The 26,413-nt window shown below is 38.2% G+C and overlaps 1 protein-coding gene across 2 annotated transcripts in view; it reads left to right on the forward strand.

The window, feature by feature from the left end:
• The window catches only part of mtm (myotubularin), a 138,024-nt gene that overhangs the window by 60,868 nt on the left and 50,743 nt on the right, over nt 1-26,413 (forward strand). For both annotated transcript variants that reach the window (XM_067137365.2, XM_067137364.2), the window contains 2 exons: nt 9,000-9,130; nt 24,499-24,674. In XM_067137365.2, coding sequence (XP_066993466.1) covers nt 9,000-9,130; nt 24,499-24,674 — 307 coding nt within the window. The remainder of the gene's footprint in view (nt 1-8,999; nt 9,131-24,498; nt 24,675-26,413) is intronic.

Here is a 26,413-nt window from a genome sequence, read left to right on the forward strand (position 1 = left end):
ATCAGAAAGGGTTGTTTTGCAAAAAAAAAAAAAATGTAAATATTATAACTAAAGATACTTTATAGAAAGCAAACATTTTTTTGGCTTGAATTTTTTAAATCTTGAAAACTTAAAGTGAAATTGCACAAGAAAATATCATAACCAAAAGAATGAAATATACAAAATGTTCCTTATACAGTGCTGAAATAACCCTGAAAGTCTCAAGAAAATCTGTGTATAATTAGCACTCCTAGAGCACTTTTGTCACAATAGTGAAAAAATAAAACATTCAGTTTTTTCTTGCAGTTTCTTCTTATTCTTATTCTACTTCCTCTTCCTGGGCTTTCTTCCCTTCGTGTTCACTTGCTCTGAAGCAAGTGCTCTGATTGATCCCAGCATGTTTCATGGACTCCATTACATCCTGGACACCAATGTCTGAATCGCCCTCACTTTTCTGCTGTCTACGCACATACACCACACTTCAGTTTTCTGCCAGGCAGTCTAGCATAATAATGCTTGGAATCAGAAGGGGTGTTTCTTGAAGGTGTGAGCGGCATAGTAGTAGTAGTAGCTGCAGGAACAGACAGGTTTTCAATAATTTCAACTATGTAGACCCTGTGCTCAAGCATCTTCTCGCTGTCAGTGTTGCTACTGTAAACAATGTATGAATTCCGCAAAGACATGTCCATAAAATTTTGGAATAGTTTTGTCCAATAACTTCTGGTTCCATGGTTTGAATAAACATTATGTATCTTCTGATCCTTTACATCTACTCCTCCCATGTACTTGTTGTAGCTGAGAATGTGGAGGGGTTTGTACACCTCATTACCATTTTTCTGTTTTAGTAATGCAGTGTCTGCATGAAAACCAGTACTGAGGCTGTAAACAGGTTTTCTTGTTTTCTTTTCCTTGAAACCACAAACAAGAATGTCTCCTTTCCTGTAGAATATGGACTCTCCAGGTTGCAGTTTAGTTTTCACAAGTTCAGGGATGGCCACTCCTGTAGAGTTGGCACGGACAGTCCCTGTGAGAGCCACCTTGACTTGCAGTAGCTTTTCAGCTAGGGAAACTTTAGTATAAAAGTTATCTGTGTGTAAGTGATAGCCTTTATTATTGAGACCACACTGCACTACAATATGGGTTACCACTTTCTGAGTCATACCATTAGGATCCCCAGTTGCAAAGAAATATTTCCCACTGTACAATTCACTGTGCACGACATAACCGGTCCGACTTTCAAAGAGCTCAAATTTCTTTATTCCATACCTTGCATGTCTTTTGTTTGGCATGAATTGAATAAAAGGGCTGTATTCTTCATTGTTACAAGTGATTCGTCAAATGATACTTATTGCATTGGCACGTAAATTCTCTTCCACAAGGCATTGAAAAGATCCAGTACAGGATGCTATTTATGCCATGTATCATACCGTGGACTGTCTCTTGGAATGGCTATGCCATTATTAGCATGCAGTATCTGATTTATTGAAATTCATTCCTTGACATAGATCTTGAAAAGAAAGTTTGGTGCGTGGAAGGTGTATGTCCCAATGATGTTTCTCATCCTTTGTAGGATTGAGACCCATATTTAGTAACACAGAAGCCTCCGTGGCTCAGGCGGTAGCACACCAGCATCTCACCGCTGGATACCGTGGTTCAAATCCTGGTCACTCCATGTGAGATTTGTACTGGACAAAGCGGAGGCGGGACAGGTTTTTCTCCGGGTACTCCAGTTTTACCTGCCATCTTCCATTCCAGCAACACTCTCTACTATCATTTCATTTCATCTATCAGCCAATCATTGCCCCAGAGGAGTGCGACAGGCCTCGACAGCCGGCACAATTCCTATCCCTGACCCGGTCATTGGCTGGAAAACAGGTTGTAGGTTTTCATTTAGTAACACAGCAAACCAAACTTTAGTCTTTCAACAGTAACAGGTTTGAATTTCCTAATTCTACTGTGAGGATGTGACTGAAAATTCTCTAACTTCCCATCAAACAGCTTTTGCCCATATCCATTTGTTTCAGTGACAATTAAATCCCACAACTCGTAAGGGAAAAAAAGATTGAAATATTCCATCACATTAGCATTATGAGGGACTTGAGCCAGGAGACCTACTGCTCTAGCAACAAAATTTACAGAATTCTTTGGTATTTCAGGATAAATCACCTTTTGAAACCTATCTGATAATTGTACAGGCCTACTTACATGTGCATGATCAAGTCTGGTCTTCAGTGGTGCATTGTCATCTGATAAATTGTCCAAACTTCCTCCAGCCACACCTGGATTTTCAATGTCGTCAGAATCATTTTCACTATCAATTTCACCATCTTCAAAGTCACTAAATTCACTACCCTCATCAAAAGCTTGTAAAATATCCGATTCAATTAGCAATGTTTTTGTTTACTACAGTCACATTATAACAACTAGATACGTGATTTGTATAGATAAGAAACTCCAACAAATACTATCAAAAGTGGCAATAGTGGTGATAATTGAGAACTAGAGACATTCAAGTTGATGTACGAATGTTTCACCAAGTCAAGAAAACGCACTTTTACCGAGGATCTCAATAAGCGAGGCACAGTGAGCCACTTTTAGTGATCCTTGGCACTTCTTGTGTTAAGAAAGGAATGTCATCCTAATCAATCTAACCAAACAATATTACTCAATGTGCTTGTACGGTATGGAAGATACCGTTTTATTCACACAAGAAAAACCTTCAAAACTAACCCCCAACATTAAACCTTAGGGTGATAGCTAACTTATCATTCTCTTCTTCAAGTCGCAACCGCGACACTCCGACAAACAAGCGAAACCTGCTTAATTTAAGTTACGTCTCTTTATGTCAAATGCAAATACCCAAAAGGAATGTGATAAAAATGAAACAAAAACTCATAAATATCAAAGAAACATTAAAAGATTACCTACTTGTTCCCCCCTGAATTGTGACATATGACATACGCTGCACTTAGCTGCTTTACATTGAAAGTTACGTACACTATTTACACAGATTAAGAAAAGTGATACTACATAAGGCTCATATTAGTTAATAGGGTACTTAACCTCATGTGTGGCAGTTCAGACCTCCATATGTCCATCATTGGAATTTACACCTCCATCCCCTTGGTCCTGGATCCTGTGGGAAGTTGGTTCATGGTCGCCCTTATCGTCTCCATACTAGTATAGTGCTCATGGATTCCCCTATCGTACTCAGTCACAGAGAGTATTGGTACAACACTACTTTAACGTGACTGTGCACTGTTTTCAGCCGCCTGCCAAAACTCGCAATGACAGTTCCTTTTCTTCCTATACTTTTTACTTGAACTCTCTGAATAGTGAGTTCAAAGCTCTTCCTAACCTTAGCGTAACTGGTCTATTCAATCATCGCATGGAATTATATAATTTCCTTTGTCTCTCCTCTTGAATATTTCTGACTCTTTCACTATTGAAAGTTGTTACAATTGTGCACTCTTAACACTTGCAACATAGTGTATCTTACTGAGGCTCATCGATTTTAGTTCTTACAAGTTTATAGCATGCAGAAAGGAAAATCGGTCTGCACGCCGTCGCATGCTATCGACCTCAGAACACTACCCTTTAGTGTAGGCTACTGAGTGCATGATTTGAAGCAGTGTATCGATTCATTCAAGTGTCTGAGTGAATTGATTCACAGGAACGGCGAGCTCACGGCACACAATTCAGCTGACTCGCAACGGACAGCGCTGAGTGGCGCAATCATGGCTCACTATCGGGACACTGGACATTGGCTGAGAGCTGAGCCTCCAATGCAGCAAGACACATTGAATCATGGCACACTGAAAGAATAATGCGCAATTACGGCTCAGTGAGCCACACGACACACACGACTCTTTATCGGCATACTGGACACTGGCGGGGAGCTGAGCTTCCGCTGCAGCGAGAAAAAGTGAATCATGGCACACTGAAAGAATCCTATGCAGTCATGGATCATTGAGGCACAACACACACACAGTTCATTATTGGTACACTGGACATTGGCGGGGAGCTGAACTTCCTCTGAAGCAATACATACAGAGCCATGGTACACTGAAATAATCGTACGCTATAATGGACTCTCGAGCTCAGCTTATTTGAAAATAATACCCACTTGTATTCACTGTCCTCTTCTTACAGGGAGTTTTAAATAATAGATGGGTTTATTTGCAGTGTTAAAAAGGTAGTCAAAACAATTCCAAAGTACCTAGCTTGTAAATAGGTAGGCTATTAGGTTATTCTATTTACCGTATTAGTTTAATCAATCAGTATTTTTATAACTAGTTGACGTTCAACAATTACTTAAAATCAGCTCTCTAGCCTCCACGCCTGGTTGAGGCACTGGACTTCTGAACCCAACTTAGCAGGTTCGATCCTGGCTCAGTGCGATGTTATTTGAAGGTGCTCAGCCTCGTGTTGGTAGATTTACTGGTAGATATATATTCAATTTTAAAAAATCCTCTGCTGATAGAAAAAGACATTTTCAAAGATGATCGAGCTAGTTGGCCGTGCGTTTAGGATCACGTAGCTATGAGCTCTTGCGGGACTAAATTCCAGCTCCTTGGCATCTTCAAAAATCATAAAAGTTCTTAGTGGGTCATAAAGCCAATAACATTATTATCTAGCCTACCTTATGACTATGAGTCATGCTCATGGCCACTCAAAATTGTCTGTTTTAAATTAAGAAGAACCACTCAGTATTCTCTCAGTTCGTATGCCGCATCATTGCACAATACTTCAATAATCGAATCACGAGGTCACTGGTGTACATGGACAGTGAGTACGTAAGCAGACTGATGCAATAGCTTAAATAAAAAGATGTTTAATCAGAAAACCAGTGGGCTACTGTACATCTCTTGTAGCCTATACAAACTATGAAGATTTAAAAAAATTCTCTGCTGATAGAAAAATAAATTTTCAAAGATGACCGAGCTACTCGGCCGTGCGTTTAGGGTCGCGTAGCTATGAGCTTGCATTAGGGGAAATGGTGGGTTCAGATCCTACCGTCGGCAGGCGTTAAGATGGTTTCCCGTGGTTTCCCATTTTCACACCAGACACATGCTTGTGCTGTACCTCAATTAAGGCCACGGCCACTTCCTTCTCACTTCTAGCCCTTTCCTATACAGCATACAGATATGCTTACAAGTGGTTAGCATATCCCAATAATTTTTTATCATCCTTTGCAAACAAATCGATTATGGAATTAACTGCAGTTATCTTCTCGACCCTTTCTCCTTCGAGATATCTTTGGGATTCCCCTAGCCAATATCTGGTGAACAGATGTTGGAGTGGAAATTTATCCAACCATCATTCACACGGTGCCATTTATCTAAATCAATGATACTTAATACAAGTCTCCTGGTAAAATCTGTCTATAAATTACAATAATACACTGTGACTTTTATTTCTTTTATTAATGCCCAGATTCATAAGTAAATTTAATATTTACATTAAAATAGAAGTTGGAAGGACTGTAACCATTAATTTGGGATGTTGGTTCCCTGCTGTACTCACTTCTGTGGCTAGGTCATGTAGTATGTGTTCAAATTCATACTCTCTCTATTCCTCTCTTGGCTCACTCTCTCCTGAGTGGAATTTTCCACGGATCTTGGCTTCGCACGTCCCTCTTTGTTTCTGGCCTAGCGCTATGCACAAAGACATTATGTTAAAATTTAAATTAATGCTGTTGAGTTGCTGCTTCATACCTCTGGCTGGGTACAATATCAGCTTCCAAATGGTCAGTCATGGCTACCTTGTAGAAGTATTGGAGTCGCTGACAAAGAAGCCAACACTAGCTAGACCTCATATTCCTCTGAAGCCATTATACCTGGACCGTCAGGAGGATAAGCCATTACTATGCAAAATTGCCTGAACATCAAGAGTGTAAGTGTGCAGTATATGTTCCAATGAAAAAGAGGGGAAGATTATCACATGAGTGTCTTGGGTGCAATCTGGGCATTCATGAGAAATGTTGGGGACAATTAGAGCAATATCACAGAAGTTGGTTTGTTATTAGAGGTTATGGACTTACAAACATTAATTTTTATGTAATGTTAAGTTAGATTGTACTTCAGTATTGAAGCCTGAAATGTTGTGTGATATTAGTCTATGACTGCTTTAACAGATTGTATATTATAAATTTATTTACATAGTAAACTTTTTTTGCACTAAATCCTGTTAAATTTTGAATCTCAATATGAAAAAGAAAGCATTTTAAAAAAGGTTTCAAAATATGTCTTTGTCGCGCTTGCAAAAACCACTATCTGAAGTATTTCAGCTTAGAATTTTGACCGGTAAGGTTTTGTCATCCAAGGGTCAATATTGTGAGAATATTGTCGAGGAATTCTCACTCTTCATAATGTATGAGCTGCAGGTCAGTATTTCTCCAAGAATATTATCACATAGAGGTTTCTGCAAGTGCAACGACGATATCTTGTATTCATATTGTAAATAATGTACAAAACCTTCTCTTTAGAATTTTATAAGGTTGTCATTCATGAAAATTTGTCCCACATTAGTGACAAAAATGAATTATTATTTGAACAAGTAGCTTTCTTCGCTATTCACCTCGCACTGCAGAATATACTGCATGTAAGACATAGCTATTATTTGCAAGAGGTAATTGAAGGAAAGATCCTGGGGAAGAAAGGAAGAGGAAGACCAAGAAAAGAGCTGGGTGTGTTTCAAGTGTTATAAGGAACTGAAAGGTGTGACGGGGAATAGGAAAGAATGGCTGCAGCAACAAGGCATAGCCTGTAGTTAGTGATGATGGTGACAATTTATTTTTCAAATGTGTGGGAAAGTATACATGCTTTGTCAATAACTTCTATTTTTTCATAAGTGGCATTCAAAGCAAACTGTGAATAAATGACAAAGGCCTTTACAGCATGACAGTTTCTTGGAAAACTGTCTGGCAACTTCTCTAAATTTATTTACTTGCAAGCCGAGGTAATAAAGGCATGTTCAGTTCACCGGGAAGGACACAGACTTGATTACCTGTCAGGAAATGGAAAAATTTAAGAAACAAGATTTCCACTTTTGGAGGTGCATATTGCCCTGAGGTTCACTCAGCCTACACCAGAAATGAGTATCAGGTTAATTCCTTGGGAACAAAAGTGGCCAAGCATAGGGCTAACAACTCTATCCAACTTGGTGCTGAAGTTACAGATAGTGGAAGCCTTTACCTTCTGCTCCCCCATGGACCTACATGGTTTGTATGGAGATGGCTTTGCTTTGTTTTAGATGCTGTACCATTCCAAATTGACATTAATTCTGTTTTCATAGGTACACAAAGAATGATGTATATGCAAGTGATAGAAGTTTATCATCAGATTCCAAGATTGAGCTTGGCAGATTGCATTCGTAAGTGCGATGGAACTAGACTGTGGATTATGGGTTTTTTGTCAAGACTTTTCGGAAAAGTACTCCGTGAGTTATGAAGTAAGTGTGTTAATTAAAGGACATTGTTAATAACTTTTCTTAGAACAAAACCTGTAAGGGTCAGCACAAAAACTCAAAATCAATTCTAGAGATAAATTTGCCTCAGCAAACAGTATGAGATTAACTACTTAGACGATATAGGTTGGAGATGACCAATGACGCTGCCCGCATACCCACAGTCTTCGGCTAGCAGTAAAACCTCTTGCACGCAGGCAGATATGCATTATATTTTTGAAACTGATATATAAGCCCGCTCTGATGTCATGCTGATGAGCTGCATAGAATACCAATATAAATGCTCCGTTATTGGACATCATAAATTTTCCAGCTAACTCATTCCTGGTTGCCAGTGTTTCGCCCCAGTGTGCTAAGTTGGGCTCATCAGTTAGTAAATAGCACACCCACCAAGACGCATGGCTAGTGCATACCATGGAGGCCACTGTGTAGGCTACTTGGAGCCACCGGCAATGCCAATGCACTATGAGAGACTTTATCTCATTGCCAAAACTTGATGCCTGCCTGGTCATCAGATGATATAGATGTTGATTCCCATAGGGAACCTGAAATATTTGTCCCGAATGAGTAAATTTATAATACCAATATAAATGGCCATTGGAATGAGTTAGCTGGAAAATTTATAATGTCCAATCGAGCTGCATAGAGTCAAATTGCAAGTCACTTAATAATAATACTGCGGTATGCACAGCAGATGAATGTATTTGGTGTAATATGAAAAATGGAGTGGAAAGTACTGTTGGACAGAATTTAACAAAATTAATGTAAACCAAAAGAGAAAGTGTGGAAAATATTTTACATTGTGTTGATGAGAGACTGAGGAAACACATGCTCACTGCAGTGCAAGGTGGGGATAAGTACATCATATGAGGTAAAAGAGGACATTACTATAGAATGTGTGAAAGTGCATCTTTTCCTGTAGAGTCAGGTCTCTTAGCTTATTGTGTTGTAATATTGGATTATATTAAAGAGAGAGCTTTGAAGTATTCATAAACTTTAAAATTGGCAATATAGTCTCCTAAACAGATGCTGCTATACCTTGATTGTTATTTGACACACTATTTATTTTATTGTAAAAAAATTCCTTGCTACTATTTGTTTTAGACATTATAAATCATATCGTTAATACTTTAAAATCATTTCTCTCAAACTGTACTCATAAAACTTTCTACTCTACCCTCTCTAATTTTTTGTATGTTACTAGGATGTAATCCACTATATGAGTGAGATTAAACTGTATTCCACATCCCTCAATTAAGTTCTGATCAGATCGGGTGTGAGAATGGGACTTGCTTGTGTCAAGACTGGCAGTACAAGCTCACTTAACTCGTCCACTGGGTGGTTTGTACAGAGTAGAAGTGTTTTGTGTTCATTTTTAATATTAAGCTTCCCACCACATTTGAATCAAGCATACTGCATCCAAATCCAACCAATCGCAGTATCTGTGTACATATCTCATAAGAAAATCAGCATAGAGCTGGCAAGTTTATTTGATATTTGTATATATTTTCATGACCTTTCCAATGTTTTAATATAATATTTTGCTCCTCCAGTGCAAATGCCATTGCCAACAAAGCAAAGGGAGGTGGCTATGAATCTGAAGACGCATATCAGAATGCTGAGCTTGTATTCCTGGATATTCATAATATCCATGTAATGCGAGAGTCGCTGAGGAAGCTAAAAGGTAAGCTCGCTCTGTAATTACTGGGTAACAAAAAAAAAAAAAAAAAAAAAAAAAAATTAATATGGGTAATTATAAAAGGCTCAAACTGATTAATTAAAAGGAGAAGAATCAAAGAATAGAAAATAAATCTTTCAATAAAGTAATGAGAAAACTTCCTAAATACGAAAAAGAAAAAAAAAATTCTTTCACTCCATTCCCTTTATATACCCTATATTCTAACAAATTCGTGAGAGTTTCATAGAGTGAACACTTTCCCAGTTCAGTGAATTAATGAACTGTTAACTAACGTGTATAACTGAGTATGTAACAAGTAATCTGTATGACATTGGAATAACAAGTACAACCCACAAACTCTTTGAAAGCCATCTTATATTAGAAATATTACTTAAATAACACTATTAGGGATACAGTAGAAACATATTGGGAATTTCAGAGGAAAGTATTTTTATCAACAATTTTATACAATTTGTTGAATTACATAGACGCAGTTATTCAATTTCTCTCTTTATTCTGACACCCTCGGAAGAAACAAAACCTAGATACTTGGAATGATTCACCTGATAGTTTGTTAGCCTCTATAAACAAAATATTTCCACTATCCTGTATGTACAGGTGATGTCATAGCTTTTTCTGCTTTCATGTCTCTTTAACATAAAGCATGAAATCCTTTTATTCTACCCACACTGTGTGACTCATCTTTGTTGATTCATCTAACATACCCAATTCTAACAACCTTTTCCTTCATTAATCAAAACTTCTGCCATAAGCAAGGAATACAGAAGGGACTCTAAATATTAAAATGCATCTTCATTCTTGATACTGTTGTGTATTGGTGTTCTATAGCCCAGTTGGTTAGACACTTCCCTCCTGTACTCTGAATTGCAAGGTATGAGATTTAAGAGCGCCTTAACATGAGAGATGTATGCTATTAGATTATGCACATTATGTACATGTGAAGGTTGGTTCTTGATTTATAAGTACCATATTTCACCGCATAAACGTCGCACTTTTTATACCAAAATTTTAGAAAAGATAGTAGGGTGCAACCATTACACGAAGAATATTGTAATACTAAGTAGGGTGCAGCCATTGTTGATTGTTGGATGCGCTAGCAAGTGGTTGACTGTTCCAAGAGCTCTGTGTTATCTCAGTGACAAAGTAGTTAATAATTGTAGAAATTTAACAAATTTTGTGTGTGTGTGATACATTTAGCTCAACAAATAATTGTGTTTGTTTGTAGTAATCTGTGATTAGTGGCATTTATTTACAGTTATCACTAGAGCCCAGATTTCCATGCAAATGCATGTTTTTAAATAATCTAGTTACACTTCTCAAATTTTGCAAATATTCGTTTTATGACTTAACAATTCCAAACAACCGTTCTTTTTCCGTGCATGTTTGCATGTTTTGCCCTTTATAGGAGAAAACTCATGCATAATGCATATTTTGAAGATTTTGTATTTAATAGCGAATATTTGGACGTTTATAGTGCATAACATGACTTTTCTTCCGACTTTGGTGTATATATAACGTTAAGGTGCATGATAGTGTCTTTTATGAATGTTGGTTTGCAGAATTTGGGACCGTTTTACCGCTTTATATGTCTGTTATTGAGAGACGGATAGAATTAGAATGTATTCATGGCATCCTACCTGACAACCAAAGTTAGTACATACCGTAAAAATCATATAATCCAATTAGCCAAGCACTTTCTTATGGGTTGCATGAGTAAACGTTGACATAAGCCAGAAGGCCTGGTGCTGACCGCTGTAATTCTAAAGCCGGGTATCGACTGCGTGCGGCAGTCTTCGTTGCTTTGCCTCGCGAAGTCGATACCATGTTGCCTCGCGCGGCAAGACGAACACTGTCGTGCTCAAACTTGGCGCGGGTCGAGCCAAATCGGAGCGGTCTCTTGTCCCGCGGCAAAGGGATTTCAGTGCCCTGTGTTCGTTCAGTTGAGACGGGTGTTGACAGAGGGATCTCTTCCCGCATCGCGCTCACTTGTTTCTCTCCCTGTCTGCCTTCTGCGTGACGTCATGTGATATGAGACAGCGCTCTCCCGTCCTGCTGACACGTATTACCACTACAGTCTAAAATGGTCATAACTTCTGAACCATTCATACAAATAATGTCCTGACAAGGTTATTGTAATCCTTATAAAATACTGGAGGATTTCAAACAATTTATTTTGATGAGGAACTCGGATAATATTGAAATATTTATTTAATTTTAAGGAGTTATATTTTTTACCGCGGACTCTAGCATAAAATCGCTTCTAGAGGGCAGCCGGTTGGAAATAGGTATGTGCCATCGCGGACTTTTTTGTAGAGGATTCTATGCTCTACATTTCGTACGCTTACACTTGGGGTCTATCGTTGATGGTTCACGCAGCGTAAGCCAAGAAAGCAAGTGACTGACCGACATTTTTGTCTCTTTCTACGTATTTACTGTATATCGGATCACGGATACATAATAATTTTATAGTGGTTCACTACGTGAACAGTGTTCGTGTTGTCAGTATCTGAAGTAGAACCACTGTACTGATTAAAATGCAGTCAACACATTATGGAAACGTGTGAGGAAAAGAAAATGCCAGTTCAAGAGTTAAAGAAGAAAATTTCAACTTTATTGGCGTCATACAGAAAAGTCTCGGATTAAGAAGTCTCATTATTTACAGATGCAGTTACTGTTTATGTATTCAAGTGGTTTGCTTTCATGGCCGACAAAAATACACCCAACGATACTGTAGATACTTTGTGTGATGTACGTATCTGTTTCATTACAATACGTCTGCACGTGCAGTACTCATAGTGTTCGCGCGTGAACTGAGGAACCAGTGTCGATCACCTGCCACGCGAGGCTGCCGCGCTCGACTCTGGCATCACAAACATGGTGTTGCACGTAACACAAACGAAAGAGTTTGCCGCGCGCAGTCGATACCCGGCTTAAGACAAGCATAATCGATTCAGGATTGGGCTTTGGAAGCAGTCCCTTGGTCAGTAATATTGTTTCTGGGAACGTGAGGCATTGCGGGTCAGATCCACTGATTGTTTTAAATTCATATTCATCAATTCATTCTTCATCATCATGTTTTGAATTTTGGTCAGTGGATGAATTTTGTACTTTTAAATTGTAATCGCATTTCGTCTCATTACGTACCATAGGGGCCGGTGACCTAGCTGTTAGGCCCCTTTAAAAGACAAGCATCATCATGTTCTTCAATAATATTATTTGGAAACATGGAATTAATTTTTGAAAAGAGGTAACCTCATACTTACTTTGTTTACCTTCGAATCTTTACCTGTTATTGAAGACATTCAAACGTGTCTGTGATCAACGCATGGAGAAGTAGCTTCGGCAGCTAGATATAAGCTGAACAAAGTCATCCGGCCAAATCCTGATTTTGAATTCATCAGGCTTATAAAACATATATTGTATGGTGAAAATGCAAAAGATGTACAATTTGACCTCACTTTGTCTCAAATGTCTTCATTTAAGTATGCATCTGTCACTTCTTGTGACGTAGAAATATTATTTTCTGTGTTTAAAAAATGTACTGACAGATAAACGGATGAGCATAAGTGAAGACAATTTGGAGAAATTACATGTCGTACAATGGTTCAAAGGGAACCGAAAATGTAACCATGTGAACTGAATTTTGATAGCGCATATTTTCCACTTTATTGTGCATGTTTTGCTATATGATAGTGCATGAATGCATGCATATTTTGAGATTTGATAGTGCATGGAAATCTGGGCTCTAGTTATCACACTGAGTAGTTCCGTAGGCGTTCGCTAGATTACAACCTGTAATTTAGGTCTGCGTGAAAGAAGAAATATCTCTTTCTTTTTAATAGTATTTATTAAAATATCAATAGGTTTGTTGATGAAATGAAATGTCGTATGGCTTTTAGTGCCGGGATATCCCAGGACGGGTTTGGTTTGCCAAGTGCAGGTCTTTCTATTTGACACCCGTAGGTGACCTGCGCGTCGTGATGAAGATGAAATGATGATGAAGACAACACATACACCCAGCCCCCGTGCCATTGGAATTTACCAATTAAGGTTAAAATCCCCGACCCGGCCGGGAATCGAACCCGGGACCCTCTGAACCGAAGGCCAGTACGCTGACCGTTCAGCGAACGAGTCGGACGGTTTGTTGATAAAATACTTATAAAGACGGCATATTAAAAAAGAGTCGTAATTTCGGCAGTGGTTATATCTGTTACTGCAGGCATTTGACAGGGTATTTCAAATAGCAATTCAATGGTCCTACCTATCGCGAAGGTAATAACTTCTTTTAATAACACGATACTGTTGTAAATTTTGTTTAACCCTTTAACCGCCAACGTTTGATTGATCGGACGTTCGAGGTTCAGTCTAAAAACGCCAACGTCTAATCCGATCAGACGTTCCGGAAAAAGTACTTTCCAAGTTATTTATTCGTTTTAATAATGTATGATACATGTTTTGGACTAGTTTTGGTCTAAATAAGACTATATACAAGAAGTTTAGTTGAGGAACTTGCTGCCGAGTGGCTTGGTGGCCAAGCGGCAATTCAGCTCCCGTGGGTGGGTAATGAACCCCTTACTATTTTACAAAAAAAAAAAAAAAAAAAGGAACGTAACTATTCCGTATTCAGAAAGAGTAGTACTAGTTAAGGTGGTAAATGGAAAAAAGACCGGATACATTTGTAAACAGTGTAAGAAGAATGTACACCCTTTGTGCCTCCCTAAGCACATTTGCTAGAGCACGTCATATCATGTGTAAATATTAGTAAATAATTTCTTGTATCATATTTTAAGACAAAAAAAGAATATTTGAGCATTAAGTATGTGTGAAATATACATTAGTAGTAATTTTTTACTTAAAACGAACCAGGAACTGCAGCATTTGCATAAAATGTAAGATTAGAAAATTTTCACGTTAATGTAATAATAATAATAATAATAATAATAATAATAATAATAATAATAATAATAATAATATTGTAACTGTAATATTGTACATAAGGCTCTATCTTTTTATATATAGCATAGCAAACATCACCTCTCTAAAATAATGCAGCTTTTGATAGTAAAAATATTTTTTCTTACCGGTTTTTGATCATGAAATACTTCTTTTTTTCAAAGAAAGGAAATATTTATTTGAATTACCATTTCATAAAATATTTTTTTTTAAATTTAAAGGTGCATTAATTTACATCGATAAAATGTCCGAAGCATTACCTTCGAAACAAAAAAATGCCCATCCAATTTACATAAATTGAACAGAAATACATAGTTACATACATACATTATCATTATAGACTGTTATGCCTTTCAGCATTCAGTCTGCAAGCCTCTGTGAATTTACTAAACGTCGCCACAATTGTCAATTTGCAACTAGTGTTGCGGCCTCATTTAGTTCTATAACTCTTATCTTTAAATCGTTAGAAACGGAGTCTAACCATCGTCGTCTTGGTCTACCTCTACTTCTCTTACCCTCCATAGCAGAGTCCATTATTCTCCTAGGTAACCTATTCTCCTCCACTCGCCTCACATGACCCCACCACTGAAGCCGGTTTATGCGTACAGCTTCATCCATTGAGTTCATTCTTAAATTAGCCTTTATCTCGTCATTCCGAGTACCCTCCTGCCATTGTTCCCACCTGTTTGTACCAGCTATCATTCTTGCTACTTTCATGTCTGTTACTTCTAACTTATGAATAAGATATCCTGAGTCCACCCAGCTTTCGCTCCCGTAAAGCAAAGTTGGTCTGAAAACAGACCGATGTAAAGATAGTTTCATCTGAGAGCTGACTTCCTTCTTACAGAATACTGTTGATCGTAACTGCGAGCTCACTGCATTAGCTTTACGACATCATGATTCAATCTCACTTACCAAATTACCATCCTGGGAGAACACACAACCTAAATACTTGAAATTATCGACCTGTTCTAGCTTTGTATCACCAATCTGACATTCAATTCTGTTGAGTTTCTTACCTACTGACATCAGTTTAGTTTTCGAGAGGCTAATTTTCATACCATACTCGATGCACCTATTTTTAAGTTCCCAGATATTAGACTGCAGGCTTTCAGCACAATCTGCCATTAAGATCAAGTCGTCAGCATAGGCCATACTGCTTAGTACATTTCCACCTAACTGAATCCCTCCCTGCCATTTTATACCTTTCAGCAGATGATCCATGTAAACTATGAACAGCAAAGGTGAAAGATTACAGCCTTGTCCAACCCCTGTAAGTACCCTGAACCAAGAACTCATTCTACCATCAATTCTCACTGAAGCCCAATTGTCAACATAAATGCCTTTGATTGCTTTTAATAATCTACCTTTAATTCCATAGTCCCCCAGTATGGTGAAAATCTTTTCCCTCGGTACCCTGTCATATGCTTTCTCTAGATCTACGAAACATAAACACAACTGCCATTTCCTCTCGAAGCATTTTTCAATTACCTGGCGCATACTGAAAATCTGATCCTGACAGCCTCTCTGTGGTCTGAAACCACACTGGTTTTCATCCAACTTCCTCTCAACGACTGATCGCACCCTCTCTTTCAAGATGCCAGTGAATACTTTGCCTGGTATACTAATGAATGAGGTACCTCGATAGTTGTTGAATCCTTCCTGTTCCCTTGCTTATAGATAGGTGCAATTACTGCTTTTGTCCAATCTGAAGGTACCTTACCAACATTACATGCTAATTTTACTACTCTATGAAGCCATTTTATCCCTGCCTTCCTACTATACTTCACCATTTCTGGTCTAATTACATCTATTCCTGCTGCCTTATGACAATGGAGTTTATTTATCATCCTTTCCACTTCCTCGAGCATAATTTCACCAACATCATTTTCCTCCTCCCCATGAGCTTGGCTGTTCGCAACACCACCAGGATGATTCCTTTTACATTGAGATGATGTTCAAAATATTCCCTCCACCTCTCCGGTGATTCTCTGGGATCTATTATGAGTTCACCTGAATTACTCAAAACACTGTTCATTTCCTTTTTCCCTCCCTTCCTAAGATTCTTTATTACTGTCCAGAAAGGTTTCCCTGCTGCTTGACCTAGCCTTTCCAGGTTGTTACCAAAATCTTCCCACGACTTCTTTTTGGATTCAACAACTATTTGTTTTGCTCTGTTTCTTTCATCTACATACAAATCCCTGTCTGCCTCGGCCCTTGTTTGGAGCCATTTCTGATAAGCCTTATTTTTACGTTTACAAGCTGCTCTCACTTCATCATTCCACCAAGATGTTCGCTTTTTCCCATCTTTACACACAGTTGTTCCTAGGCATTCCCTTGCTGTTTCTACTACAGCATCCCTGTATGCCACCCATTCACTTTCTATATCCTGAACCTGCTTACTGTTTACTGTTCAAAACTTCTCACTAATCATATCCATGTAGTTCTGTCTAATTTCCTCGTCCTGGAGATTTTCTACCCTTATTCGTTTGCAGACAGATTTCACTTTCTCTACCCTAGGCCTAGAGATACTTAGTTCACTACAGATCAGATAGTGGTCTGTATCATTGAAAAATCCGTGGAAAACTCGTACATTCCTAACAGATTTCCTGAATTCAAAGTCTGTTAAGATCTAGTCTATTATGGATCTGGTACCCCTAGCCTCCCATGTGTAGCGGTGAATAGCCTTATGCTTGAAGAATGTATTCGTAACAGCTAAACCCATAATAGCACAGAAGTCCAGCAAACGCTTCCCATTCCCATTAGCTTCCATATCTTCCCCACATTTACCAATCACCCTTTCGTATCCTTCAGTTCTATTCCCAACTCTCGCATTGAAATCGCCCATTAGCACGATTCTATCCTTGCTGTTGACCCTGACCACGATTTCACTCAATGTTTCATAAAACTTGTTAACTTCATCCTCATCTGCACTCTCACATGGTGAATACACGGACACAATTCTAGTCCTAATTCCTCCAACTGACAAATCTACCCACATCATTCGCTCATTCACGTTCCTAACAGAAGCTATGTTGCGTGCAATGGTATTCCTGATAAAGAGCCCTACCCCAGACTCTGCTCTTTCTTTTCTAACACCCGTCAAGTACACTTTATAATCTCCTATTTCTTCCTCGTTATCTCCCCTTACCCGAATATCACTTACTGCTAGCACATCCAGATGCATCCTCTTTGCTGACTCAGCCAGTTCTACTTTCTTTCTTCCATAAGCCCCATTAATATTGATTAGCTCCCCATCGAATTCCTTCGTTCGCCAAGTTGTTTCCAAGGAGTCCCTCGCCTGTCAAATGGGAGTGGAACTCCATTACTCCCACAGGTCCGAGGCTTGCTTAAAATGTTCTGAGCTCAGTAAAATCATGAAGCAGGATGCTACCCTACTTGCACATAGTGCAAGTGAGGATCTCTCCTCTAACAGGTTATGGACCACCGGTGAATTGTATAGTCCTAGCCGCCTGAGCACAAGGAGGGCCAGAACTCGGAATATGTCCGAGATGCCCACTCCTATTCCATAGAAACTGGTATCCCGACTCTCAGGACCACTTACTAGGCCACTCAGCCTTTGCCCATGGTTCACGAACTAGGACGTGACTAAAGTAACCCACAAACACGAACCATTTGAACAGAAGTTATTATGAATAATTTACTGCAATGTAAAAAGTGCTCATTTGGCCTTGGCGGTATAGGACATGAGGCTGGCGGTCAAAAGGTTAAAGAAAGGATTTCAACAGAATAGACAGTATTTCACTGGCGAAATATTTATCTGTCGTAATTGTTATTTATTATTATTGTCGCTCTTCTTATTCAAATATTGGCATTGTTGGCTACAGTTGTGAAAAAAGGTTGTAGTGTATCAAGAAAATATAAATAAAAATCAGCTGATTCTTGTATTCCGCTCAATGGTAGTTCTGAGTAGGCAGTTAAAGTATCCATAATTTATATTTCACACCCTCGACATTTCAGTATTTATGAGTGGTTAGGTAATAATCGGGCGTAATTTAGACAGAAATATTTTTGAGAAATTATTGTAAACAACCTCATATTTTTCATCATTTAAGGACACTTTTATTCTCTGTCGCACAGAGTAGGGAAAATAATAGTAATCCACCATCTGTAAAGATCACATAACCGCATTTCAGTTGAAAATTGTAGTGTAGATACGGTATATTAGATAGTATCTTGCCTGTTATATTCCTGTGTATTTTTGTGCAAACGGCAGGTTTCATTTCTACTACAGCATAGTAGGACAAACTAGTACTACTATTAATCTGTATATGTGTTTAACTTTCTTGGTAATCTTTGAGTACCTACCGGTAGTTCTTGCAAATATCTAAATTTAGGCCTAATTGGAATTATCATTTCTATCTGTGCTTAGTAAGAAGCTAGGATATGTATGAACGTAGTTTTAACATTATTGTAGTATAGTAACTTATTAGAAATTAGAGTGCCTATTCTATAATTTTGAGTAGTTTTGCGAATTTCGAACTTCAGTGGTAATTTTATTTTCTGTTTTTGCGTGGTAATAACCTGTTGTAATTAGAATACATCTGAAAGTAGTTTAAAATTGTTGTAGTGTATTGTAGTATCTGTACTTAGTCTGAACATAGTTTAAAATGATTGTAGTGTATTATAGCATATTATTAGAAAGTTGTGTGTTTATTCAATTACTGTGAAATATTTGTGTAGTATAGTACCATTTCTGTGGTATCTGTAGTAACTCTCTTACTAAAATTCTGTTGTTGTAATTAGGGTAGACTTAACTGCAGTTAAGAATTGTGTAATTCTTGTGTTTTATTCTCTGTTTCCAGTAATTAACAGCAATTTTCATTGTGTTAGCGTGTTGTAGGAATAAAAAATAGTACAATTAAGTAGTATTATAGGTAGTAGTAGCCTATATTAATTAACTTACTGTCGTGTTATCTTTGTGAACTAACCTAGACATTATTTCTTTCCTTTCATTTTTTATTTTGCACAGAATAAGTTATCTTATTTCTACTTTTCTTTTCATTATTTAGTAAAAAATGGCTAAGCAGTGAGAGTGTAGGAACTGTGGGTGTGGCCAGGCATTAAGGAGTATGAGGGAGGAGTTGGAGGGCTTGAGGGAGATAATTAGGATTCTCTCAGAGGACAGGAAGGAAATTAGGCCTCCAAACAATGTACAGGATACAGTAGGTGTAATAGAGGGATGGGAAGGAAAGGGGGGAATTGTGGAAGACAGGTGGTCTAATGTTTTAAGGGGAAGGAGAAAGTGATGGAACCAACTAGAGGGAAGAATATTCTGGATGTGGTGCTGGTAAAACCAGATGAGCTATATAGAGAAACCGGTAATAGATGGTATTAGTGATCACGAAGGTGTTTTTGTGGTAATTAAAAATAAATGTGAAAGAAAGGAAGAGATTAAAATTAGGACTGTTAGGCAGTACCATATGGCTGATAAAACAGGCATGAGGGACTTTTTAATAAGTAACTATAATCGGTGGAAAACAGTAAATAAAAATGTAAACAGATTCTGGGATGGGTTTAAAGCAATTGTTGAAGAATGTGAAAATAGGTTTGTACCTTTAAAGGTGGTAAGGAATGGTAAAGATCCACTATATTATAACAGGGAAGTAAAGAGACTAAGAAGGAAGTGCAGGTTGGAAAGAAATAGAGTTAGAAATGGCTGTGGAATTAAGGAGAAATTGAAGGAACTTACTAGGAAATTGAATCTAGCAAAGAAGTCAGCTAAGGATAACATGATGGCAAGTATAATTGGTGGTCATACAAAGTTTAGTGAAAAATGGAAGGGTATGTATAGAAACAGGTTCCAAGAAGGACATTCCAGGAATAATTAATGAACAAGGGGTCTGTGTATGCGAGGATCTTCAAAAGGCAGAAGTATTCAGCCAGCAGTATGTAAAGATTGTTGGTTACAAGGATAATGTCCAGATAGAGGAGGCGACTAATACTAAAGAAGTATTAAAATTTACCTATGACAGCAAAGACATTTACGGTAATATACAAAAGTTGAAAACTAGAAAAGCAGCTGGAATTGATAAGGTTTCGGGGGATATACTAAAGACAGTGGGTTGGGATATAGTACATATCTCAAGTACTTATTTGATTATTGTTTGCATGAAGAAGCTATACCAAATGAATGGAGAGTTGCTATAGTAGCCCCTGTATATAAAGGAAAGGGTGATAGACATAAAGCTGAAAATTACAGGCCAGTCAGTTTGACATGCATTGTATGTAAGCTTTAGGAAAGCATTCTTTCTGATTATATATTAGACTTGTTTGCAAAATTAATAACAGGTTTGATAGAAGGCAGTTTGGGTTTAGGAAAGGTTATTCCACTGAAGCCCAACTTGTAGGATTCCAGCAAGATATAGCAGATATCCTTGATTCAGGAGGTCAATTGGATTGTATCGCGATTGACCTATCTAAGGCATTTGATAGGGTAGATCATGGGAAACTACTGGCAAAAATGAGTGCAATTGGACTTGACAAAAGAGTGACTGAATGGGTTGCTCTGTTTCTAGAAAATAGAACTCAGGGAATTAGAGTAGGTGAAGCTTTATCTGTCTATGTAAAAATTAAGAGGGGAATTCCTCAAGGCAGTATTATTGGACCTTTATATTTTCTTATATATATATATATATATATATATATATATATATCAATGATATGTGTAAAGAAGTTGAATCAGAGATAAGGCTTTTCGCAGATGTTATTCTGTACACAGTAATAAATAAGTTACAAGATTGTGAGCAACTGCAAAATGACCTTGATAATGTTGTGAGATGGACAGATGATAAACGGGATTAAAAGTCAGGTTGTGAGTTTCACAAATAGGAAAAGTCCTCTCAGTTTTAATTACTGCGTTGATGGGGTGAAAGTTCCCTTTGGGGATCATTGTAAATACCTAGGTACAGGTAAACCCCGTTATACGTGGATTCGTTATCCGCGATTTCGCGTATACGCGATTTTGGTCTTAAGACTAGTGCTGCCATCTGTTAACAATATGGGGAAGCTGTAATTCCTTAAGGTGGGTACAGACATGCGTGCCAAACTCCCAAACTCTGTAACGTACACTACGTCGCGCGCCAAAGTTAAACAGGTCAAGCGCATCTCTACGCGCATCTTCTATCGTATTTGTCAAGACGTGAATCGTCAGTTCCGGTCAGTAGAGCCGTGAAGTTGCACTTGACAGGTTTCGTATTTAAAATGCCGGGTAAAAGGAAAGAAGCGTGTACCAAAGTCGCATTCGTTAAAAACAAAGTTAGAAGTTTTGGATCGCTGTGAGAAAGGTGAGCTTATTGTTGACATTTAGCATGCTTTGGGACATAGTGAGTCCACTGTGAGAACTATTCGTGACATTGGGACCGATGACCTTCGATGTTAGGCCCCTTTAAACAACAAGCAGCATCATCATCATCATCATTCGCAACAATGCGAAATTAATTCGAAAACTGCTCAATCATCTACTAACTTAAGTGTAACTAGAGTGACCAAATCTCGCTCGGAAGCGATGGAAAGAATGGATTGGATTGAGCATCACAACCAACAACACATGCCCCTCTCTGGAGCTGCTATTCAAGCTAAAGCCAAGAACTTGTATGCAGAGTTTAGTTTACTATTGTGTTTTTCAGTGTTAAAGTTTATAAAGTGTTTATAAAGTGTATAAAGTGTATAAAGTTTGCATTAAAATGCATTTCATAAACACGATAACGGTTATTTTGTGTAAAAATACTAAAATCTCTGCTATTTTAAACTTAATATGTGAGTAAACGGAAACCTAACCCTATATTCTACATATAAAATTACTCTCGATTTATGCGAATTCAGTATCCGCGGCAATTCCGCGGAATGTAACTATCGCTTATAACGAGGTTTACCTGTATTAATATAAGGAAAGATCTTCATTGGGGTAATCACATAAATGGAATTGTAAATAAAGGGTACAGAACTCTGCACATGGTTATGAGAGTATTTAGGGGTTGTAGTAAGGATGTAAAGGAGAGAGCATATTTGTCTCTGGTGAGACCCCAACTAGAGTATAGTTCCACTATATGGGGCCCTTACCAGGATTACTTGGTTCAGGGACTGGAAAAAATCCAAAGAAAAGCAGCTCGATTTGTTCTGGGTGATTTCCGACAAAAGAGTTGCGTTACAAAAATATTGCAAAGTTTGGGCTGGGAAGACTTGGGAGAAAGGAGACGAGCTGCTCGACTAAGTGGTATGTTACATGTTATAAATCTCATTTTTGGTCCGTATTGAAAATTTTCAGTTCAACAACAATAAAGGTGTTTTAATTTAATCCACCTATTCAATACTTTTATTTTCACTTATAATGGTTACATAAATAGACTATCAGTTAAATGGGACATGTTTCGCCCTCAATTAAGGGCATCCTCAGCCTAAAAACAATCATCAAGAGTACAACTAATATTAAATGTGGAAGCTAAAAGTTTAGCCAGTTATTAAAATTCGGGACATAAAAATGTGAAAAATGATACAATATATAAAGATGCTAATGGAAACACTTGTCAATGATTGAACTATAATCTTGCCGGAGACTAAAACTTCTTCCATTAAAATTCTAATTAAAACAGTTCATTTAAAATGTTAGTGTAATACCAAAGTGGTAATAATATAAAGCCAACGACATGAGGGCGTGAACACAAGCATAAACACGATTGTCATAAATACAATATGTCCAAGGCCGCTGATGAAAATCGTGAGCATAAAGTGAGACAGAAGCATCAGTTGAAAAATTGTAAAAGTGGCCCTTAGCACCAGTAGGTAATACTATTGGCTGAAACCATGTCAGGAAATGACAGTAGATAATGAAATAATGTTTTATGTTAGTTGAAAGTTGTTATTTGTTATCTACTGTTGTGTTGGTTGCTGCCCTTCTGTTGGCTCAAAGTCTCGTGTTGTAACTGCCGCCTCTGTTGTCCTTTGCATCAATAGATTGTGTCCTCGCATGAACCTCATAACCCATCCATGTCTCACCTTAAACTCGGTTATGGGAACGTTTTGTTCGTGTGCTGCCCTCTGTGCCTTCATTTGTAACATTTCATACGATACACTGCAGTGATTGTTACTTATTGCATTGATGTACACAAACACTTCTTTGTCAATTTTTGGACACTTCCCTGTTTCCGGACATCTAAACGCATGTTTAGAATAGTCTGCGTTTTTTAGCTTGTCTTTTAATTTCCGCCAGTTACGCACCAAGTTTCCACTCAATGAAAATTTTCTTTACACAGCACTGTTACCGTAGTGTTCTGCGAAGACAATTTACTCTAGCTTGAAGGCCGTAGAATAGTTTCTAGAATTATTCATAATTTCAAATATATGCTTCACGCATTAATGTGTTGCTGTGTAAATTACTGTCCATAACTGTTCAGTATTAATGTATTCAAAAACAAAATATTTCTACCAACATCCCAAATACAGTACATAATAAAACTTAAATTCTTATACACACATGTCTACAGTAATCAAGTCACTTAACACACACACACATGCATCTGTACATTCCAGAGCAGTCATACTTTTGCGAGAGTGCCTAATAAACACGAAACGGGAAAACCTACATACCCGCACAACATGGCGGTCCACTACAGGTATAGTATACGGGTTGTAAATAGGGCTATACCCACTCGTAAATTTCCTAATACTGGAACGTTTGATTATGTATTATAGTAGACCACAAGAATGTGACAATGTTATGAAAGAAAGAATGCATTCATTCTGATATTTACCATTTATATTAACTTTCTTTTTCATGAATTGGATTCTCAGTGACTCATTTTGTCGCAATTTGCCTGCGTGTTCCGATATTAGTGCACCCCTGGTTGCAAGGCTTTGAAAGCTATACTAGAACACAAGTATGTGCAGTGCTGGTATTTCCTGGCGACATTGCCGATAAGCGATAACTTGCAACCTTACGTATTTCAAATGAGAACTCATGTCACTGGTGTATAAATTGTACATTGTCTCGTGACCATGTTGTCAAACTACTTATAATCCATGCATTGTGCATATACCAGTTTTATTTATTTATACATTCTACGACGTCTCGCAAATGTGACTGTGTTGCCAAATTGCCAATAAGCCATATACATATTTAAATTACGCATCCATGTGCAACTTACATTCCAATTCCATTGAACTTTTAAACAGATTGATGAACAAAATTGGGACATGTGACGATTCTGTGAGGAAATTTTAAAATCCAGTTTTTGTATTGAAAATAAAGGATGCGACGATTACATGGTGGCGACAATTATGCGGTGAAATACGGTATTATAACATAGTACTTTTTACCCTCATCCTCCTTGGTGGTATGATTCCTTGTGGACAGTAATTGTAGTTCTTTTCTTTTTTTGCAGAGTTGTGCTTCCCTAACATTGAAGAATCTCGCTGGTTATCTGGCCTGGAGTCAACATACTGGTTGAAGCATATCAAATGCATACTAGCTGGAGCTGTTCGAATTGTTGACAAAGTGGAGAACCACAAGACCTCTGTCCTAGTGCACTGTTCTGATGGGTGGGACCGCACAGCCCAAGTACGACATTCCTTAACACACAGAACTCCACGGTAACATGTCATGTTGAAATCTACATGTCCTTTTTTTTCTAAATGAGAGGACAATTTATCATAGTTGTGTAAGATTTCAGTTTTAGAAACCTTTCATAAGTCCCAATGTACTGCTTAAAGATAAAATTTATACTCACCCTCATTGCTGTGTGGTCTTACTTCTCTAATTTTCTCTACATCAAATTGAGTGCTATTATTACGAAGGCCATCCGGAAAGTGGTACCCGTTTTTGCAATAAAGACACGGGAGTAAATATGAACAAATATACACATTTTTATTGGAAAGAGCATACTTTACACTACTTCTCCACATAATCTCCAAGCAAATTTAAGCATTTGTCAGAACGTGGGACGAGTTTTTGTATTCCAGCGTCATAGCCCTCCGCCGCCAGCGTATTGAGATACGTAGTCATGGCTCGTTAAGTTCTTCATCGCTGTCAAATCATTTTCCTGCCAGAAAGTCTTCAAGCTTCGTAAAGAGATGAAAATCCGAAGGGGCCAAGTCTGGACTATACGGGGGATGGTCGAAGGTTCCCACTTGAATTACTGCAAAAGTTTGAGTGTTATCGCAGCTGCATGAGGCCTGGCATTGTCATGAAGGAGAATGACGCCTGTAGACAATAGACCTCGCCATCGATTTTGTATTGCCCGCCGTAATTTCCTTAATGTTTCACAATATGCATTAGCATTAATTGTGTCTCCACGGGCCGTAAAATCAATGAGCAGTACACCTCGGTGATCCCAGAAAACGGTTGCCATGAGTTTCCTGGTGGACAGAACTGTCTTGAATTTTTTTGGTTTGGTTGGTGAATGAGTATGATGCCACTCCATTGCCTGTCGTTTACTCTCAGGTGATGCATAACAAACCCATGTTTCGTCCCCAATAATTATGCGAGTCAGGAAAGAGTCTCCTTCATAGGAATAACGTCCCAGAAACGTCAGTACTGCAGCCATACGCTTGGTTTTGTGCTCCTCTGTAAGCATGCGAGGGACCCACCTTGCACAGATTTTTTAATAATGCAGATGGTCTTTGACAATTTCATTAACAGTTGTTTGAGCCACTTTAGGAAAATGTTCACAGAGTTCGTCAATTGTGACGCGCCGATCGTTCCTCACGCATTCGTCTACTGCGCTCGGCAGTTGGTCTGTAATGACAGATGGTTTCCCTGCACTCCTCGTCGTGTGTATTCCCCCTCCCCAGGTTGAAGTTGCGACACCAGCGCCGAACAGACGACTCGCCCATCACATTGTCTCCATACACCTCCGTTAATTGGTGATGAATATCACAAGGTTGAACATTTCGTGCATTAAGAAATTTAATTACGGCCCTCACTTCACAACTGGCGGGGTTCTCAGTTTGTTTAAACATTTTAAACGATCACAGACACAACACAGGCAATGCTAACATCACGCAACCTCGCACAGAGCAGGTAGACAAGCCACTGATGCGGTCTGACCTTGTCCAGCGGCTACCTGAGTCGTCAGTGCTTCATGCGGCGCTAACGGGTACTACTTTCCGGATGGCCCTCGTATAATAAGTTATATGGTAACAAATGGCTGATGAGTGAAATATAACATTTGGAGCAAATATAATTTTACTCTTAATAGTCCTCAGAATTTACCATACAGAATGCTTTAAAGTTTTTAACTACCCAGGAATATATTACTAAGGGACTACTATATTAATGTAGAGCCTGAATTATCTACT

This window comes from Anabrus simplex, chromosome 1 (genome assembly GCF_040414725.1).
Source record: "Anabrus simplex isolate iqAnaSimp1 chromosome 1, ASM4041472v1, whole genome shotgun sequence".
In the NCBI taxonomy this organism is placed as follows: Eukaryota; Metazoa; Arthropoda; class Insecta; order Orthoptera; family Tettigoniidae; genus Anabrus; species Anabrus simplex.